The 23,147-nt window shown below is 37.5% G+C and overlaps 1 protein-coding gene across 1 annotated transcript in view; it reads left to right on the plus strand.

The window, feature by feature from the left end:
• Positions 1-23,147, plus strand: part of LOC128868346 (fatty acyl-CoA reductase wat) — a 95,716-nt gene that overhangs the window by 46,711 nt on the left and 25,858 nt on the right. The window contains exon 2 of the mRNA XM_054110342.1: positions 21,666-21,802. Within this exon, the coding sequence (XP_053966317.1) occupies positions 21,739-21,802 (64 nt within the window). The 5' untranslated portion in view covers positions 21,666-21,738. The remainder of the gene's footprint in view (positions 1-21,665; positions 21,803-23,147) is intronic.

The raw sequence follows: 23,147 nt of genomic DNA on the forward strand, positions 1-23,147 counted from the left end.
CGCGGCCTCGGCGACACACCTCCATCCGATGGTCCACATTTTCGATGACGCTGAGGCATAATTGAGGTTCTATGCCGTTAATGTGCCGAATTATGTCATCCTTTAGCTCTTGAATTGTTGCTGGCTTATCGACGTACACCTTTTCTTTGAAATAACCCCAAGGAAAGAAGTCCAACGGTGTCAAATCACATGATCTTGGCGGCCAATTGACATCGGCGCGACGTGAGATTATTCGGCCATCAAATTTTTCGCGCAAAGAGCCATTGTTTCGTTAGCTGTGTGACAAGTGGCACCGTCCTGTTGAAACCACATATCGTCCACATCCATATCTTCCAATTCGGGCCATAAAAAGTTGGTTATCATCTCACGATAGCGAACACTATTCACAGTAACTGTCTGACCGTCCTCATTTTGGAAAAAATACGGCCCAATGATGCCGTCGGCCCATAAACCGCACCAAACAGTCACTCTTTGTGGGTGCATTGGTTTTTCGGCAATTTCTTTTGGAATATATTCTCCTAAATGTGGCAATTCTGCTTATTGACGAATCCACTGAAGTGAAAATGTGCCTCATCACTGAAGTAGATTTTCTTCAGGAAGTGCGCGATATGCATTTTGATTTGAACGTCCATTTTCATAATAAGCCTGAATAACTTTAACGCGTTGCTCGATTGTGTATCTTTCCATGGTTCAAATTGAGTTAGTCTGAAATTTAAAAATGTCAAATTAAATGCAGAAAAAAGCTTGACGTTTAGGTGTGGTTCACATTCAACTTGGCCTTTGACATTCACCCACCCTTTATAACTGTTATGTGAACAAAATTATAATACAAAAGTGCCCGTGTGTATAAAAGGATCCTACTCTAATTTAATAACGAACCCAACGATTGACCTCCTCTCGCCCAGCCGACCAAAGAGTGCAGTCCGCATGACTTCGGTAATTGAAGGCTGAGAGAATAAGGATCTAAACGAGATCTAAAATAGATAAACTACAGAATGAATTTATTAGCTAAATAAAAAGTTAACAGGTGCTCGTGATGGTGATAGTGCTGAAATATAAATTAAAATCGAATAAATATACGAATCGATATGGGATACGAATCTGTTGATACTCGAGAGGGAATATTAATGTTAATAATAATAGCCAAAAGATAATGTATTAGAAATCTACTCTGCCAACAGTTTACTCAAAAACATTATTTCTACAATAAGTTTTTTCCACGCCTAGTAAGAGTGGAAATGTTGATGAGCATTATACAACTATTGCATCGGGGAAGATCTAACAGCGAATTCAATCGAAAATTTCCTAAGCCAAGAAATAAAAAAGGATTCTAGCCTCTCTACGTAAAGTTGGTAATGCGGATTCCAGACTACTGAACCATATACCAGTACAGGTTTTACTAAAGTTCTAATTTAGCTGATTCTTATTAATTTTTTAGAAGCGTTGTATAGTTGCACGTTGCGTATGTAAAATAATACTAATAAACAATTTTCATTTCATTTCACTGCTATCGTTGTGAGTTTTAATTGTCTTCGAGAAGAATTCAGCCGAAATAAGTTGGATGCTGCATCGTAGACATTTTTTTTTTGTTTTACGAGGAGGAAGCATCGAAAGCCTAACCCCGTCAGTGTGGGACTTTAACCCGAACTAAACCTCCTACCGTCACAGTACCGATCCCCCCAGTACAACCGTTAAGTATTCGTCGGGAGGCGGTTTGAGCACTAAACTCAACGTCCGTTATTGTCCTGATGCAATACGTCGAAAGTAGCATCTGCTTGTTACCACCCTCTGTTTAGGTCATCTGATGAGAGAGCCATCCCTGTCATAACAGTACTCCCCCACCACCGTGTGTCTGTCCATACCACAGAATGGTAAGTTTCTATGTCTGGTATCGTCAGTTTACCTGCATCCAAATAAATTTATCTAGAAAGTGGTCCTACAGCACAACCGTAAGTCACTAAATCTACTACTACAGGAAAAGTTACTACATCTACTACTAGGGACTTTCAGCTATTTAGTGCTATGCTTTCGCTTTTTCGCCTTCTCTCCATTTGTCTTAAATCTTTGAGTACGAACGCTGACAATTTTTTGATACAATCCCATACTTCTTTAGATTTTAGCATGTGTGGAACAACATTGTCCGGTGTTATTGGTTCTGCTATTTGGTTCTCCAACAACTCTCGTTCTTTATTATATCTTTGGCAGTGAAAGAAAATATGCTCCGCATTTTCATTAGCCTTGTCACAAAATGAGCATATAACTGCTCATCATGGCCATACTTATGGAGGTATTGTCTAAAACAACCATGTCCAGTCAGGAACTGCGTCCTATAAAAGTCGACATTACCGTGTTTTCTATCGACCCATGCCTGCACATCACTAATGAGTCGGTGTGCCCATCTCCCTTTGGTTGTTATATCCCAGTGTCTTTGCCATTTAGATAGACTTTTGTATCTGATTTCTTTGCGCTTCTCTCTATTAACGACCTACCAAGGCTTCGGCTTTGTTAATATATTCTCTTACTTTCTAGAGCCATTATATCTGGGGGCATTATGCCAGAAATTACCCCGATAGCTTCATGGGATAAAGTGCGAAAAGCGCTTGCGACTCTAATAGCGCTCAATCGAAACAGAGATTTTGTAGTCTTGCCGTATGTTTCGTATTTTAACGCTTCCCCCCATACAGGTGCAGCATACATTACAATGGATTGGGTAACTTCTACCAGTAGTAGCCTTCTGTTCTGGCTTGGCCGGTCTATGTTAGCCATTATTCGAGATAGCGCCGTGTTTACCTGTGCTGCTTTCTCACAAGCTTTTCCAATGAGCACTTTGATCTTTCAGGCCATATCTTAGAAACTTTTCTACCTAAAGTTGAGTTTTAGAGAAGCTTTTCAAAGGCAAAAATGACTTACGAATTTCACCATTGCCAGCCGAAAGTATAGAGAAAAAAAGCATAAACCGATCTTGAAATATTTACTTGTCAACAAGTGGTAAATAGTCTCTGTTGCATTGGTTTCTATTGCCATCAGCATATTCAAACACTTGTTCTGCAAATCGCTCCACTGTGTCTCTTCATATTCCATAGAGCAAAAATTAGCATAAGCATTGGTTTTGCAGCATTTAACTGATGCATAAACAAATACATACTTACATATATGTATATATGTATATAAATGTACATGGATTTGGTTTGGACTTTAATCTCGTTTTCGCTCATTACTTTTCAATGAATACACATAGGGTGGGTAAGTGAAATGGGATAACAAAAACTGCATTGCTTGTTGGACGAAATTCAATTAAATTGTGGAGATGCATGTGATATTTTGCAAATGATTTATTTGGTTGCATTGTTTGTAAATATTTTCACACACATAAATGCAATATAAAAATATGTATGTACACTTTTATGCTGATGTGTTCCCGGCAGGGATTCCAATTAAAATAGCTCGCATCCCATTCAAACTGCCCCAGACAAAGCTGCAGCGGTAATTTTTGGCCTTATGCTCATTGCAGACCTGTTAATCAATTGGATAGCTGTTACAACAGTTCTGCTGATCTCTGAGCGGTGAAACATCATTAATGATCAATTAATTTTCGTCGAGCTCTCGTGGGGTCCATTCATATGTTATGCCCTAGCCAGCTATGTCTTTGAACTGTGATGAAACAAACAACAGTTTCTCCTCTTATAAGTTGGTCCAGTTCATGATTCCAACTAATACGCCATTCACCTTTGTCTTTGATTATACCGAAGATTATCGAAATATCACCCAATTTCAAAATTTAATAAAGGACCAAGTCGACTTATACTCAACGCCATTATCGATTACATATAATACTTGTAGAAACCATAATAAGCACCGCATTTTCTATACTTCCACCATGCTTTGCTTGGGGCCGATCCAGAAGGTGCGATTTTTTTCTGGAAACCCTCTTTCTGATCCCAAAGATCATCCTTAGAAAAATCATTGCAGAAAGAGCCGCTTGTTAAGAGCCAGAGATTTTCCAGTGTATCTAGAAACTGGAATCATTACTGCGTATTCGTTCTCCCTTCCACGTAATCAGCCTGAGAAGTTTGCATGACTTTTGTGTGACTCTTTTTTTTGTTATTTGGGAACTAGTACAGAATACGACAAATCGTAACTAGTTTCCACTGTAACCAATTATTAAATATAAAACTACTCTTAAAGATATACAAAATTGTTTAGGAAATTGAGTAAACGTTTTAAAGATATCTGATTTGTAGGCAAATAAAGGTGAGCTTAAGCTTCGTCTCATCAAGAGCTCAAGCTTTTCGGCTTATTCCAAGGTTTATTGTTCACTAGCATAGGGCCTCGAAAAGTCTCTTCCACCGTACATGATAGTCGACATCTGTTAGCTCGCCCAACATCGACCTTCTCCAAGTATTCCTTGGCCGATCGCGACCTTTGTTCCCTTGCGGATTCCAGTCAAGTGCCAGTAAATTCATTACTTAAGTAGAAAATTCGAAGAAGACTTCTCTTAGCAGCACAAATGTGAATTGATTATATTTTATTAGCTCAAACTCACAGTTAAACAAAGTTTAATAAAGCACGCCAGTTTTTTCATTCTCGTGCAAAGCGCCGGCAGTTGAAACACCAAGTGAAGTCCTTCTTCAGCTGATCTTTCCAGCGAGGAGTAGGCCTTCCGAGTCCTCTGCTAGCTCACGCATTGATTACTTTCAGAGTCAGAATGACGTGACCTAGCCAGCGGAACTTATTCCCTAATCTTTCTCTCAAACATTTCAAGGGACGCCTCATCGGATGCTGTTATCGTCAAAGCTTCTATGTCATACGATAAGACAGGCATGATGAAAGCCTTATGAAGAGTTGGTTTTGTTCGTCGAGCGAGGACTTTTCTACTCCATTGCATACTTAGTTCAACAAGTGCTACGTTGGCAAGAGAGGAAAAACAAAAATCAAGGAAAATTCTGAACCAATTCAAACTTACACTTTATTATACTAAAAGTGAATGGGCTATAAAATAGCGTACCCAAATTTTTTTTTAATTCTGGTTAAAATATTTGAAATTTTTATGAGAATCTGTTGAATTTTTATAAATATTTAAAAACGTATTCAAATGATAATTAAAAAATAAATAATTAAGTACTCAAAATTTGTCGAAATGAAGATGTGCTATAGATTTTGTTTTTGGGACACCAGACAGCTGCAGCATACAAACCGGCAAGCCTCGACAAGACACGCGTAAAGAGCAAAATAAAGACTTCCATCACATAAAATATTTTTTTATTTAGTAAAAAATTTATTTAAAAACAAAATTGGGTGGCCATCTTGTATATATGTACTTATGCCTACAGATATGACCTATTAAATATAGCCAAGGCTTTATCACGTTGGCTGTGCGAAATTGAATATTGATTATGGAGACATCTAACGAATATAACATTTGTCTTTTAAGGCTATTTGATCGGTATTGATTTTATCACCCTAGCACACAGACACACATTTGTCATTTGGTGGTAAAATTACGCTTGGCGGAATCGTTGTTAGAATTTCTATTTTGTTCGATAGTTCTGACTAATATTAATCGAGTTATGTTGGCTTAGCCTGTGATATTCGTACAGTTCTCCAATTTCACTTGCCTTAGAATGGCGTCAGCAGTGTAATTTTATTAATATAGCAATTAATAACTTTTTTTTAAATAATCTCAACGGGTAGCAATTTTTTTTGACACTTTGGAATATTACTCAACACATAAATTATTGCAGGGCAATTCTAGCAATGAAAGGTTGTTGGGAGTTTTGTTATAAATGGTGGTTAAGTTTCAAGGGCCGGTATTGATTTTGAATAAACAATTTTTTTTGGAAATTATTGTAATTTCTCTTTATTATGATAATATTGGTAAGGCTTAATTACGTATGGAACAAAATATTGGCCAAATAGCTGCCGCAGCCTCGGCGGCACACCTCCAAAGACCACCAAATGCAAATAGTTCCTTAGCTAAAGGTTGGTAAGTTTCAAGGCCAGTGTTGATTTTGAATAAAATACATTTTTTTAGGCCTCAGGGGTTATTTGAAAGAAAAGGTGTACGTCGATAAGCCAGCAACAATTCAAGAGCTAAAGGATGACATAATTCGGCACATTAACGGCATAGAACCTCAATTATGCCTCAGTGTCACCGAAAATTTGGACCATCGGATGCAGGTGTGCCGCCGAGACCGTGGCGACTGGCCGATATTTTGATCCGCACTTAATTGAACCATACCAGTATTATCATAGTAAAGAGAAATGACAATAATTTCTTAAAGAATTGTATTTTATTCAAAATCAACACCGGCCCTTGAAACTTAACCACCCTTTACATTAAATATATAGCGTTAAATCTTGATTCTCCAGTTAAGTGAAGACAAGTAAAGTTAGTTAGATAATATAATAATTTTTGCTAGGAAAATAATATATAATATTGCCTTAGCAATTGATTCTAGGATAAGGCACATAAAAGTGGGCATCGGCAAGGGGTATGATATCGCAATTACAAATGGCGCTGAATTTTAGTGAGCAATAATTTTTAAAACTTATGACTCGCAATATTGCAATTTTGCCTGAGATCACAATCCATATCTCTATAACTTGCAAGGTGGCGCAAAATTAATCACCCTATCGGGAGATTCATTGTATCTGCAAATGGCGTCGTATATCAGTCATATAGGGTGGGCCATGTAAAATTTCCTTTTTGAATCGGCTATAAAAAAACTAATCAATATTTTTCCAAACTTTTTTTTTTATTTTGAAGATTGAACATTGTCATTTATGAATGAAAAATAATATCGTTCAAATGACTGCCACGACTGGCTTTACAGTAGGCCATTCGATCAACCCAATTTTTAAGCACAGTTTCGATTGTTTGGGCTCCAATTTCATGAATGGCAACTTCGACTTCGTGTTTTAAAGCATCAATCGTCTCTGAATGTTTCGCATAGCATTTGTCCTTAACGGCTCCCCACAAAAAATAGTCCAACGGGCTTAAATCACAGCACCGAGGCGGCCAATTGATATCGGAATTTCGGCTGATTATTCGGTTTTCAAAAACGGTAGCCAAAAGTTCGAGTGTAACTTTGGCAGTGTGACAAGTTACACCGTCCTGTTGAAACCAAATGTCGTCCATGTCATCCTCTTCTATTTTTGAAAACAAAAACTCGTTGAGCATGTCACGGTAACGCTCGCCATTTACTGTAACCGCGGCTCCACGCTCATTTTCGAAAAAAAAAATGGCCTGATGATGCTGCCAGACCAAAAACTGCACCAAACAGTGACTCGTTGTGGATGCATTTGCTTCTCCACAGTAACGTGTGGATTTTCTGAGCCCCAAATCCGACAATTTTGCATATTGACGTAGCCACCGATGTGAAAATCAGAAAAGAAGAAGAAGACTCACCACTTTGGAAATAGGTTTTCAATATTTCCCAATTTTGTGCAGGCGTATATAACCTTTAAGTAAATTATGAACACATTTGACATGTCATTTGTGTTACCATTCTCAAAAAAATAGGTGGTCCAAAAAGCAAACTCTATATGGCCCACCCTGTATTTGACACTGGTGAACAAGACAGCTGCTGTATAGAAACAAACTTCCATCATTTAAAACATCTTTCTTTTGTTTTTAGTAACAGTCTTTCAAAAACAAAACCGGATGATTAATGTTGTATTATGCGACGATAAGTATACTAAGCGTCGTTCCAAATACAAGGTGAAGTCCAATAAAAATAAGACTGATCTAAAATAGAAACAACTGGAGCTTTCAAGCTTTTCGAAAGAGTGTTTCAGGTCATTGACCGGAATGCACTTGAGGATGTCGGTACAAGCCTTTTGGATGACCACTACGGACGCAAAACGTTTTCTTTTCCTGGCCAAATGCAGTTTTCCGAGTAGGTAGAAGTCACAGGGAGCCATATCAGGTGAATACGGTGAGTGATTGATGGTTAAAATGCGATTTCTAGTAAAAAAATCAGTCAAAAGAGTGGATCGATGAGATTGTGTATTATCATGCAAGAAGCGCCAGCTTCCTCCTTCGCGGCATTCAGGGCGAATTCGACGAATGCGATGCAAGAAACGCTTCAAAATGCCAAGATAGAAAATTGCATTGACGGTTTGGCCCATTGGCATGAACTTCTTGTGGACAATTCCTTTGGAATCGTAAAAAAAAACGAGCATCGACTTGATTTTTGACTTCTCCAAACGCGATTTTCTGGGTGGTGGCTTGTCTGGGGCCTTCCACCCGGCACTTTCACTTTCAAGTTCATGTTAGAAATTCTACGTTCCATCACCAGTTACAATGTTGTAAAGAAAGTTCTCGACTTTACTCGCCTCTTAAATGAGGTCTTTCAAGCAATTTTTGATCCTCAGTTAACTTGTGCGGGATGAAACGTGCACAGATCTTTCGTAAAACCAAAATATCAGTTAAAGTGCGATAAATCGATGTTTTGGAGATATTCAACTCCGATATGTGTGTATGTATATGTGTTGTGGCTTATAATATCACAATTTTGCATTTACTTTCCATTTATTTCTTTTATTTATTTAATAATCGACAAATGCAGTATTTCTTACAGCCTATGACAACCAAATGCGAAACAATTCAATTACAAATAAATTAAATCTATATATATAGAATAAATAAAGGTTGTGTGGGATATAAAAGATTTTCTGGAAAGAACGAGTCCTCAAGCCGTCCGGTAACATCTGCCGTTCATTGTGCGATTCGCTCCACTCCGCCGGCTTAGACGCCACGTCACAAAATCAGCTGTAACTCTGAAAGTAATTCGAATTTTGAAAAATCCGTTGAATGGCATATTTTTGAAGGTCTAAATTTTGAATATATGCAAAAAAAATCGATTTTTTCAAATTTCTAGACCAGAATAACCCCTTAAATTTTTTTTGTTGAAATATTTTATAAAATTTGAGTTTTTGTAACACTTGCATCATACACGTAACAAAGTTCCCTTTTCGGTTGAAAAAAGTGTTTTCAAATATCTACTCGTCCCTCGAGTGCGGCTAGTAAGCGTCTGCTCAGTGCGGCAAGTCACCTTTATACTGATAGGCAGTGCCGCTTGCAAGCTGGAAATCCTGATAAACCTTACTTCTATATAGGTACATAAGCAAAATAATAAATCTGTGAGTATTTCATTTTAGAAGGTAAGCTAGTGTAGTCGCTTTTCCACCTGACCACCCACATGCATGTATGCAGCTGTAATTGAACATTTATTAGCTCTTAAACACGAATAAAATGCTTGACAGGTACTTAAATATTTGTGGATTTTGCTAATATTATTAATATTTGATATGAATAATCCATAAATAATTGATATACTCGCATTGCTCGGTTAAAGAGGTTAGTTTGCATAGGAAATTAAATTTATTACGTAGGGGTGTATATACATACATACACACTTACGTATGTACGTAGCAACTATATTGCATTTATATATGAATAAACTTGCATCATTCGCAATTATGTGTGTGCGAATTGCGATAAGCTACTTAGACACGATTTTATGTAAATTGCTGCCGGCTACAGTAGAGACTGGGTTTGAGCGTGATTACCATTCGGTTTGAGCGGGTACTGACACCCACTGGAAAGAGCAAAGTTATTTCTAATATCGATTGTTTCTTGGCCCGAGGGTGCTTCTGGTATGAAAAAGCGGTTCATTGTTGCAGGTATGCCATTGTGCAAATCCTAACTGGTCAACTGCCGTAAGGGAGAAATCAAATATCTTGAGTGTGCAGGTAACATCTCTCTGATCAGGCTTACAGGGCATGGGAAAATAGAAGGAAATGAAATTGCTGATAAGTTTACCAGGAAGAAGTCGACTGACTTGGTCTCAGAGGTCTCCTACCCAGACATCAGCTTCCCTTGACTGTTGTTAAAGGGGAATTGCACAACTCAGAAAAGTGCAGGGCAGATGGAGCTCCATTTCTTCGTGAACCGAAAACCCTTTGGTCCCAGTGCGATAGACGTAAGACGCAAGAAGTCCTGGGTACTCCCAGGTAAAAAGCTATGGGGACCATTCAAGAAGGAGATGAACTTTTACGCTGATAACCTTTTAGTATACATAGCAGGCTGGCATAAGGAGACCACTTCTAACCGCATGCAACAAGCCCTTAGTATTATAAACAAAAGGTGCACCGACTAAGGGCTCTCTATTGACCCATCGAAAACTGCGCTAGAGCCGTACATCACCATTGTCGTACATCCATATAAATTATGGAACAATAAACCCCAGAATGCACTAAAATGTTTAAAAAGCCTTAAAATATAAGGTACCTCAGCAGGCGTTGCACAATAAACCTCTTTTGGTCGCAGTGGGCAGTAGCCTAATATTAATAATAGTAATAAGATCACTGGATCACTCCTTTCCTCTACAGCCTGGTGCAGTAGTCCAACCTAAATCCCATTAATCTTCTCCATCACATCAACACATCTGGTTGGCTGTAGATATCTGCTCGTTGGAGGTCTCAAAATGGTATCAGAACGGCGCTTTAGTGCTACTAGGGCAGTGCCAGATTGGTACTTCAACCATTCGCATACCTACCTACCAATTTAGCTCATATCTAGAACACATATCATTTATCATTTATGTAAAAATAAATAGTTCCACAAAAAATAGAACCGCTAAGTGGCTATAGATTAGCTATTTGGTCCGATACGGCTCATATTCTAAATGTATAACAGGCGTAAGGTTAATTACTTGTAAAATCGTATTTACAAGCCAATTTGGTTCATATTCAAATTTAACTTTTAGATAGCACAGGAGTAGAGTTCCTTCTATAACCCGTTTTCATGGTTCGATTACATTCGGGATTTGAGTTAAAAATTAAGGTTTGTAGAAAATAAACGCGCTAAGTGGCATTGGAGTCAAGATATTAAAATAAATATTTAGGTCGGAAGTTGCGCCGAAGAAAAGAAAGTCAGAAATTTTAGGGAAAGCATTCCTTTAATGCAGATTTTTGTGTGTCGCCTCTCCTCAAATGGGATATCCAAAAAATTTATTTATTTCTATAAAGATGGATACTAAAAATATGGTATATCAAAAGTCGTTAGAACAAAAAACTGTGCTTTAAAAGCAGAGCAGCGTAGAATATCGTGTGCTGGGTACTTGCTGGTATATAATGTTATTATAAACACATATACAGGGTGGGCCAAATAAGACCTACAAATGTTAAACACAAATAACTTTTGCAATAATCTTTTATTTCGGTTAATTGTTTTTATACATTGAATATATTTTATGGAAATAATGTATGAAATATTGCATCAGACAAATGTGCACCAGTTTTCTCGATACAATGATTGGCTCTTTTTAACGTGTTTTCCATTACACCACATAATGTTTCTGGTTGAAGGCTCTGTATTTCGTTTCGAATATTTTGCTTCATCTGTCTAATAGTCTCTGGTTTATTAAGATACACTTTGTCTTTTATATATCCCCATAAAAAGAAGTCGGGCGCAGTCAAATCTGGCGAACGAGGTAACCAAGGGAAATCTGAATTTTTGGAAATCAGACGAATAGCGTATTGTAGTCGTTGTTGGTGGTCTTGCGGTAGCAGTGCTTGCAAAATTTGAATTTTGTATGGGTACATCTTAAGATCCAACTTTAAAATTCTATGCAATGTCGTTTTGGAAATACCCAATTGGCTGGAACGACGGCGAGTTGAGACAGATGGATCATCTGCAACTCTCTGCCGCACAGATTCCACGTTGTCTTCAGTGCGAATATTTCGATGGGCACCTCGTCCAGGACGGTCGGCCACTGAACCCAGTTCCTCAAAACGACCGACCAAACTCCTAATCAGGGAGGCTGTGGGAGCTGGTCTGGAATTAAAATGTTGCCGATATTTACGCTGCGTTAAAACAATTGATCGTTGACAAGTATAGAAAAACTCGATAATTTTAACGCATTGTGTTGTACTGTAGGGTTCCATAATAAATTTCCAACAATTCAATTGTAACCTACAAAAAGAGAAAAATAAATATGTCAAAAAATAAAAAAGTTGTTTGTGCTTAACTAATGTTAGGTCTTATTTGTTAATGTTAGGTCTTATTAGGCCCACCCTGTATATACGCTCGCGAGCATTTTCTCTATATAAAATTCGTTATATGGGGAAAGTGCATAACATCGTCAGAGCAAGATCAAGATCAAGCATCAAACTTGCACTTTGTTACACTAAATTTTAATAAGCTATACAACTTTTTGTTTCCCTTTTTAAATTACAATCTGTGGAATTTAAACAATAATTAATTATTTTTAAAGTAGTATTGGAATTCTTTGTTCTCAATGCTAGAAAAACATTCAATTTTTCTTCAGATTATGCTACATTATATTATTCTCTAAGTGTTATAATTATTATTATAATTATTTTTCTTGTTTTGTTATATTGTCAGTTCTGTTGGAATTAATCGTTTTAATCTTCGTTTTCCCGCTTTCTCCGATTGTGGTAGTTTGCGCATTTGCTCATTTTGATGATTTGTTAGTCGTTGTAGGTATATGCTTGATGCTGTATTTTCTAATTGTGTCATCTATTGTGTCGATGTTGAGGTCGCTGTGGATCACGTCGTTTGGTATATACCAGCCTGCTTTTGTTATTGTTCGAAGTATTTTAGATTGCGTCCTTTGAATTATTTTGATATTGGTTTAGTTTACTGTGTCCCAGATTTCTATGCCATATTTCCAAATGGGTGAGATTATAGGTTTATATATCACTACTTTGTTGTTAAGGCTTAGTTTTGAATTTTTAGCCAACAGCCAGTATAGTTGTCTGAACTTGTTTTTGATTTCATTTCGTTTGTTTTCTAAAGCGTTTTTCAATAGGTGCGCTTCAACTTTTTTCCGATAGGGAGGGCGAACGACGCAATATTTTTTATTTTTCGCTTGTCATTTGTAAACTTCATTAGTATACATTTCATCATGGAACGCTACACACTTGAGCAACGATTGCAAATCGTGCAAATTTTTTATGAAAATAATCGTTCTGTTGCTGCTACTTTAAATCCAAATAATTCCAAAAAATCATCTTCAGTGATGAAGCTCACTTTTGGCTCAATGGCTTTGTCAACAAGCAAAATATGCGTTACTAGGCAGAAAGCAATCCACACGTGATTCATGAGGCACCGTTGCATCCCGAAAAAATCACTGTTTGGTGCGGTTTACATGCCGGCGGCGTAATTGGCCCATATTTTTTCGTTGACGAGAATGATCGCCACGTTACTGTGAATGGAAATCGATACCTCGACATGATAAACGATTATTTTTGGCCGCAATTGAATGCTATGGACTTAGACGACATGTGGTTTAAACAGGACGGGGCCACAAGCCACACAGCACACGCTACAATTGATTTGTTGAAGAGTAAGTTCGATGAGCGCATTATTTCCAGAAATGGACCGGTCGAATGGCCGCCGCGCTCGTGTGATTTGACACCTCTAGACTATTTTCTTTGGGGTTATGTGAAGTCATTGGTCTACAGTAGCAAGCCGGCGACGATTTGTGAGCTCAGAGCCAATATTGAACGCGAAATTGCTGGAATTTCGGACGATTTATGCAAAAGAGTGGTCGAAAATTGGGTTCAACGATTGGACTTCGTAAAACGTGCACGCGGTGGTCATGCAAAAGAAATCGAATTTCATACTTAAATGTATATGTTCAAACTCGATAATAAAAAAAAAAATTAGTTAAAAAAGTCAAACCGTTTGTGTTTTATTCAAAAAAAAAGTTGAAGCGCTCTTACTGAAAAACGCTTTATAAGTCGTTTCCAATTTAGTTCTTCATCTATAGTTATGCCAACGTACTTTGCGCTAGGAAGGATTTTTATTTCATTGCTTTTTATACCATAGTTAGTTTGTGTTTCTTAGGCTTTCTGTTTGTATGATATATGTTACTTGTACCGTTTTATCTTTGTTGACTTCTATTCCTCATTTATTGAGCCATGATACAGTGTCATTTATTATTTGTTGAAGAATGTCAGTCGTTTTTTTTTTATTTTATCTGATGCCATTAAAACCGTGACATCCGCAAATATGGCTATCATGAAATTTTTTTTGTTGGGATCGGTATATCTGTGTAAATATCAGATACAATAGAGGGCACTACCTTGAGGTACACCTGCTGTTATTTGCATCATGCTTGCGCATTCGCCTTTAAACTTTATAAAAAATTTCGGTTTTCCAGGTAATTTTTGAGAATGGTGAAGTTATTCCGTGGTAATATTTCGCTTAGCTTATGCAGTAGTCGTTTATGCCACACCCTGTTAAAAGCTTTTGCAATATCTAGGTAGACAGCTATGCAGAACCCTTTATTATCCATATTATTTAGTAGTTTGTTTATAACTCCGTGGACTTGTTGCACAGTTGAATGCTGTCGTCTAAATCCAAATTGATGGCTTGGCATTATATTTTTTTCTATCAGAATTTTGTCTAATCTGACAAAGAATATTTTTTATCAAACACTTTTGAAAAAATGGGCAAGCTATTAAACTGTATACCAAAAATGTTTCTAAAAATTCTAAAACCCTATGAGGTTGTGATTAAAAATTTGTGGAATTTTTCTAATATTTTTATCAAATTTCTTACTTGGATTTATATGGATTTTGTTAACTGTACCTTTATAAAAATATATTAAACGTTAAAAACCAAAAAAAAAACTTATTACAGCTAATCAAAGTGTTGATGTGCCATCGTTCGTCGCAGGCGGAAGGTGGCGCAAAATTAATCATCCAATGCGGTTTTTGAATAACTCTTTTACTGAATAAAAAAAAAATGATTTTGAGTGTCGAAAATATTTATTTTGTCCTTTACGCGCTCCATTGCTTGTCCGTTTGTATGCTGCAGCTGCCTAGTGTCTAGTGTCACAAGTGTCGAATATGATTGACGTAGGGTGATTAATTTTGCACCACCTGGTACTTATACTTACATACTTATACATATCTTATTGTTAGCACTAAGCGACTGTTTGCTCCTCTTGATGGCCGTTGATTACGCATATAAATAAATGCGCACATACACACATCTAAACTTCACAAACGAAGTGGCCATTATTGCACTGCAAATACTAATAATTAATTAGACACTACAAAAAGCTCCTACAGGCATAACTACCAAATTGAATGCCTACGTATCTACATATATTTGTTTGTATATGTACAAGTATATGAGCTAAAGCCAGTAAATGATTGCACTTTACCTTTACCTTAAGGCAGTGCTACTTATGTACCAGCCAATAATAACAAAACAATTAGCAAGACTCATTCGCATTTGATGATGATCTCACTTTGTTCACAAATATTAGCAATTTAGTTGAGCATTTGATTTTCGACCTGGGGCTTCGAAACTATAAAGCCTATCGTCAAAACCAGCTTACATATACATATGCACATGTGAGATTATAAATCAATGAGTGTATAATACTATAAAAGAGCCTCTTAATATTTTTTTTAATATCAATAAGTGAGCTATAAAAACTCTTAACAAATCGCCATGACATCTGAATGAATTTTCTAAGCTAGTTTGAATGAGCTCAATGGCAGGAATCTCATTTAAAACATGCAATTTGAAGTTTTGCTTATTTTGTGATAAATGTAATAATTTTAATGACAATTAAATTAGGCAGAAAACCGATGGCGACGCAGTATGGAAAATATTAGACAGTTGCTTTTTAAAGCACTCAAACTTTTTTTATGGATACCAAATTTGACATTTTCATAGAACCAGAACAAAGTAATTAAATATATTTGATTTATTTCCTATTCCAGCATCCTACCCGGTTCGATGACGACATTTAGTTTTCTCTCATATAACATTCTCCCTCCGAACCATTTGACCTATTAGCCTGTATACCTTTCCTCGTGTGACTTACGCTTAATGACAGTAATAATGTGAGGCTTACTGCCAAAGAAATCGTAAAGCTAAAACAATTCAATGTTAAAATGTATGACGCAATTGCCAATAATACTGGCATGAAACCCAGTTCCCTTGTGTATTAAAAAAAAGATTCAGACGGTTTTCGCAATACCAAGATTGGTGAGCCACCCTCCCGGACATTAAGAGCAAGATGAACACAGTAGAAATTAGAGCCACCTTTGCACAAAAATTACATCAGTATTTAGGTGGCGGCCACCGTGACTACCATTCGGAATTCACAGAGAGAACGTAGGTTCAAATCTCGGTAAAACACCAAAATTAAGAACAACATTTTTCTAATAGCGGCCGCCTCTCGACAGGCAATGGCAAACCTCCGAGTGTATGATATTTCTGCCATGAAAAAGCTCTTCATAAAAATATCTGGCGGAGTCGGCTTGAAACAGTAAGTCCCTCCATTTGTGGAACAACATCAAGACGCCCACCACAAATAGGAGGAGGAGCTAGGCCAAACACCCAAAAAGGGTGTACGCGCCAATTATATAATATATATTGTATATGTATATTTAGGTGGTGGCTTTGACGTTTTTGCTTCTGATGCTTTGGTCTTGGCCAACTTGGGTGGCTGCGGAGTCTGTCATGAGAACACAGTTTGAGGAAGTTTTGGTTTTAAAATAGAATGTCGCACAGCCAGACAAAGTTGTTATCTTCTCGGATAGTTAAATAGCCTGCAAGCTCTTAAAAAACAATTGCTCCAGCAATCACTGGATCGCTCGGTTTCAAGTGAAGCTCTGAGAGTTCGACTTCTCAAATGCTCATGTGGGCCACTCTGGATTAATGAAAGAGCAGATCGAATTGTAAAAGAAGCAGCAGATAATGGCACTATAATCGAAGTTGAATACACTTTTGAAGAAGCTTTGAGAATATTTCGTAGTAGCATTTCTCTGGTACGGAGGATTTCTGTCATCTGCAATTAATCGACTTAATCTTTTTGCATGCATTTTGTTTTTTTCACAGTGATGTTAAAGATATAAAACTTATCAACAGAATATTGGCCGCACTTACGATGGCAGTTACTTACACATGATTCTCGCCATCGACTCGGAGCTATGAGAGTGCGGAGTGGTAAAATCTTATAGGCACCAAGTTTTTCTTGTGTCAGACTTAATCCAATAAGGAGTAAATATAAACTATTCGATAACTATAAATAGTAAATTTGCTCTCGTTACTAAAGAAGCTATGTGGATTTGGTTGGCGATATGTGGATTTTCATCCCGCCATTTAAATAAAAGTTAAACAAAAAATGTGAGCCTTGAAAGCCCATGGCCAACAAGAGCTATTTCGGTCTAAGTAGGTAATTGAGAGCTCCGCTAGACAAGTCAACCAGAGTCCCAAAATAATTCCTTTTTTAATATTTAGGATAAAAAATGTTATCTTATTTTAAAATAAATTTGTGTCGTCTTCGCATAATATGTAATTATTTACTGGAAATATCTTTTTCCGTCTTTTCGTACACATATTAGATAAATGCATAGAGTCACTTCAACATAAAGGGTTTATCAAAAGACGCACCCTGTTTTCAAAAACAACATAAAAATTCAGATTCTTTCAGGTTTCATTATTTTCATTCAAAATATGACTCTCAATAATTAGATGTGAAAAATTACATTATTTAAATGTCTACTATGAGTACGTCTACAGGCTGTTATAAGAGAATTAAAATTTTCAAGCACTCGCTCACACATTAACGTACTGAGTTCAGTTAATCTCGATCTTAATGTTGTGTTTCAGCACTGGATTCGTTGTTGGCTTATTCCCATAGCCTTGGCTTTTCGAAAAACCCTACCATAAGTAGTCTAGTGCAGTTGGATCACATGATCTGGGTGGCCACTTTATGTCACCATTACGTGAAATTAAGCGTCTATAGCGATGCCCATTGACAGTAACAACTCTTCCAGTTTTCGTTTTCGAAGAAAAATGGGTGAATTATTTCACCAGCCTAATAACCACTCTAAACAGCACATTTTAGAGGGTTTTCTTCTCCCCAGATCCGGTAATTTTGTTTGTTGACAAATCCATCCAGGGCGAAATGAGCTTCATCACTAAAGATTTTGAAACTGGCCTGTTGGCTTCAATTTGGTGTAAGTGTCTAATGTTAACATTACACATATTTCTACTTGACAAATTACATAAAAAAGGTATCATCTATTATTCACTACTGACATTTAGGCGTCGCTTTTGAAAAATCTTTTTTGTAAATCGACACAATCAATAATATCGACAACATAAGTGTTTCCGAGTTTCTAATGCTGTGTAACAGCTAAGACTCATAGGCGCATCACAATAATCGAAAACAAGCTGGTTCAATATTTTTTTAAGGTTTAAACCATGTTTTTTCGCATACTTTTTTAAAATATTAAATTTGTAGCGTAGTTAGAGCGTTAGACTGTTTCACAAAAAAATCACCCAAAAAATTTCAGAAAGGTGCTTCCCATATGAGAACAGAGTGCCATTGATTTGTTCGTAACACTTGAAATTATGGCACAATATTATTGAGATATTATATAATAGGAATCATAATTGGCTATCGCATCCTTTATTGGGTATTTGGCCCAATATCCTTCGATTTGTGATGTGCGTCTTGATGTTATTCCACAAATAGAGCAATACACAGTTTTATGGCGCCTTCAAAAAGCATGTGGGGTTTTCGGAGGAAATTTCGTGGCAGAAATATAACTGGAAGCTTGCCACTGTCTGACGAGGGACAACCACTATTAGAATAAACCTTTCTTTTTCACATTCGGTTATGGTGGCCACCAACTTCAATCTATACTATAAAGGTGCATCACTACGAAACGACAACACCAAATGGCGTAAAAATTTTTATATAATACATTAATATTTTCACCCAATGAAGGTTATAGGCATGTCTTTATGATGGAACTCCCTTCCCACAGCCCCCAGGCTGCGCCAACACTCTCATTCGTCACTAATAATCGAATTTTTGCTTAAATTTAATCTAAAAAATCTTAGTTTTTCCTAATTCCCACTATTTATAGCGCACTCTAGACTTCATAATCCACATAAGCTGTTCAACCATGACCCAAATGCAAAGTTCAAAAACGGTTTGAGATAGAAAATTAATAAAAATAATTTTGCTTGATATTTTTCTGATTGGTTGTTTTGATTTTATTCAACGAGGCATAGCAACGGATGCCGGGTATTGTCATATTATGGTTATTAATAAAAAATTATTTTCTATGAAATTATTGTTTGTAATTCTTTTATATACATATCCTAAATCCCTCAAAACTACTCCTACGCGAGCGGAGCCGCGGGTTAAAGCTAGTACACTGTAAAACTAACCATTGTGCCACTTGTTTTTCTGCCTTTTTTCGTGCTTTTATTTTGCTTAGCGTTTGTAATCTTACAATAATAAATCAGTATAGTTTTTTTTTATCCAGAAACAGTTAACTGGGCTCAAATTGCAGCGAAAAATTTAAAAATCGAAAAAAAAAAAATTCTCAGCTAGTTTGACAAATCCATTTTATTTTATTGTTCGCACAATTCTGTTGCAAGTTATGACGTACACTGCTAAACAATGTCTTTACAAGGCGCCTCCGAAGATTCGCTATTTCTCGTAAAGTTTTCAATATTTACAAAAACCATTTCCCCAAATGTTCCATGGGTATATGGAAATTGATGGACGAACTAACACCAACTTCTTCTTCTTCTTAATTGGCGCTATAACCGCTTACGCGATTTTGGCCGAGTTTAACAAAGCGCGCCAGTCGTTTCTTTCTCGTGCTAACCGGCGCCAGTTGGACACACCAAGTGAAGCCAAGTCCTTCTCCACCTGATCTTTCCAACGCAGAGGAGGCCGCCCTCTTCCTCTGCTACCACCAGCTGGTACCGCATCGAATACTTTCAAAGCCGGAGCGTTTGTATCCATTCGGACGACATGACCCAGCCAACGTAGCCGCTGATCTTTATTCGCTGCGCTTTGTCTATGTCGTCGTAAAGCTCATACAGCTCATCGTTCCATCGTCTGCGATATTCGCCATTGCCAACGTGCAAAGGTCCAAAAATCTTGCGCAGAATCTTTCTCTCGAACACTCCAAGCGTCGCTTCATCGGATGTTGTCATCGTCCAAGCTTCTGCGCCATACGTTAGGACGGGCATGATGAGAGTCTTGTAGAGTGTTAGTTTTGTTCGTCGAGAGAGGACTTTACTGATCAGTTGCCTACTTAGTCCAAAGTAGCACTTGTTGGCAAGAGAGATTCTACGTTGGATTTCAAGGCTGACATTGTTATCGGTGTTAATGCTGGTTCCTAAATAGACGAAGTCTTTTACAACCTCGAAATTATAACTGTCTACAGTGACGTGGGTGCCGATACGCGAGTGCGCCGACTGTTTGTTTGAAGACAGGAGGTACTTCGTTTTGTCCTCGTTCACCACCAAACCCAGTCGCTTTGCCTCTTTATCCAGTTTGGAGAAGGCAGAACTAACAGCGCGGTTGTTAAGGCCGATGATGTCAATATCATCGGCATACGCCAGCAATTGTACGCTCTTATAAAAAATTGTGCCTGAGCGATTAAGTTCTGCGGCTCGTTCGATGCTCTCCAACATCAGGTTAAAGAAGTCACACGACAGCGAGTCACCCTGTCTGAAACCTCGTTTGGTATCAAACGGCTCGGAGAGGTCCTTCCCAATTCTGACGGTGCTGCTGGTGTTGAGCAACGTCATCTTACATAGCCGTATTAGTTTTGCGGGGATACCAAATTCAGACATCGCGGCATACAGGTAACTCCTTTCCGTACTGTCGAATGCAGCTTTGAAGTCGACGAAAAGATGGTGTGTGTCGATTCTCCTTTCATGGGTCTTTTCCAAGATTTGGCGTATTGAGAATATTTGGTCGATGGTAGACTTTCCAGGTGTGAAGCCACACTGATAAGGTCCAATGAGTTGGTTGACGGTGAGCTTCAGCCTTTCACACAATACGCTCGCTAGAACCTTATCGGCGATATTTAGAAGACTAATCCCGCGGTAATTGGCACAAATTGCAGGATCGCCTTTCTTATGGATTGGGCAGAGCACACTTAAATTCCAATCGGCAGGCATGCTTTCATCCGACCATATTTTGCATAGAAGCTGATGCATGCACCTTACCAGCTCCTCGCCGCCATGTTTGAATAGCTCACCCGGCAGTCCGTCGGCGCCCGCGGCTTTGTTGTTCTTTAGCCGCGTTATTGCTATTCTCACCTCGTCATGATCGGGTAACGGAACGACAATTCCGTCGTCAACGATTGGGGTATCGGGATCTTCACTTTCTCGGTGACATGCGCAGCTGTCACTGTTTAATAAGTTCGAGAAGCGTTCCCTCCATAATTTAAGATTGCTCTGTACGTCAGTCACCAGTTCGCCGTCTTTGTTCTTACAGGAAAATGGCCCGGTCTTAAAACCTTCTGTAAGCCGAACTTTCTGGTAGAACTGCCATGCGTTTTTTCACCGAACTAACTTTAGCGTCCGATTTTAAAGCAAAATGCGCTTATTTTGAGTAATTCTTTCAATTTTTTAGATATATTATTTGAAGAAAAACCGAAACACTAATCAATTCTAAAAAATCGTGCCCTGTTTCGCCAATCAATTTTAGATCAGAAATTGTAGAGTTTTATTTTCTAAACTAATTTCATAGTATATCTTATTTTAAGCAGCGAACAACTGCACCTTTACTTTATCAGCTGATAATTTTAATTAAAAACAATTTTCTCCATATTTTTTGCAGATCTTTGCAAATATTTGATTCCAACCACCAACGCCATCCTTTCTCTGAGTAAGAATAGGAAGCAACGAAAGAAATGATGAATAACAATATAAAGGAATTCTCCAGCATAGGAGATCAGTTTATCACGCCCGTTCTAGGTAAGTGGAAAAAAAGAAAATAAAAAAATAAAAAAAAAAGATTATGATCAAAACAAATTTATAATGTTTTTTAAACAACTCTCCAATGCAAATTCCCAAACAAAAAGCTATAAGCAAGTGAAATGCGAATTTAATTTACTAGTGCAAATTGTCTGAAGTCAATTTGAGCACCACTTCCACCATGAATTACACCAACAAACACCTCCGGCAAGGGTGACAGTTTGTGTAAAAATAAACTACAACAATAGCAGTCATGAGAGCAGTTTTAACGAGTGAAAATAAATTATACTCTACATATTGTCTATTGTGTAAAAATTTAGTGCTTAAACTACAATAACAACAATACATCACAACAAAGGCTAATGCTGTTGGCGCTGGCGACGGCGACGGCGACAATGATGACGATGATGATAGAGATGATGGAGTTGACGAAAAAGTGCGCTTGACTTTTGCTTTGCTTTGCTCTGCTTTGCTTTTTGCCGGCACAGAACAATGTGTGCGCGGTTGAGTGATAAATGATGCGACATAGCAGTGACAACAGCAACACAAAAGCGGCAAAAACTCGAACACAATAGCGAAAATAATAAACATGTTGTAGTTGGCGTAAAATCTGGCTGAACTTTCAAGTTGTCGAAAAATATGAACTACGAAAAAATGGTGCGACTAAAATATGGCGTTTAAAAAAATATTACTAAAATTTCAGATTGTCAAGTTGACGTATTTATATTTTTGTTGACGTTTGACAGTTACTTTGTGGAAGGCGAAGTGTATGCGACTGGTGGCACCAGGTGTGAAATTGAAAGGCTGTAATATTGTTAAAGTTAGTTGGGGTGGGAAAAGGACATATGCGTAGGAGTGATTGAATGGAAGTACTAAGTAGAGTTTGCGCCTCGGAAGCGTTTGTCGTCGTTTTAAAAGCTGTAAACTATGTAAATGTTAAATATGAATTTAAGTTTTAATTTAATTGTTTTCATTGCGGGCCTGACTCTGCCTTTGAGGTTGAATTTGAATTGAAGTTTATAATTTAGCTTCCGATTAGAGTTTAATGAAAGTTTGAATACAAATTTTACGAGGGCGCTTCAATAAGTACTCGTGTTTGATGACAGATGGCATTTCTGAGGGAAGTTGGTATTAGCAGTGTATGCTACCATCTATCAAACGACAGCAAAACAAATTTCAGACTGATTGATAGGTTTGTTTGGATTTGGCAGCTATTTGAGAAAGACGTGTTTTGTGATTTTCGCTAAGATGCAAAAAGAACAGTATCGTTCGGTAATTCACTTTTGTTTTTGGATAGGAAAAATGCGAGGAGATAAAAACAAAGTTGGATGCTGTATATGGAAAC

The sequence above is a fragment of the Anastrepha ludens genome, chromosome 2 (assembly GCF_028408465.1).
Source record: "Anastrepha ludens isolate Willacy chromosome 2, idAnaLude1.1, whole genome shotgun sequence".
Taxonomy (NCBI): domain Eukaryota; kingdom Metazoa; phylum Arthropoda; class Insecta; order Diptera; family Tephritidae; genus Anastrepha; species Anastrepha ludens.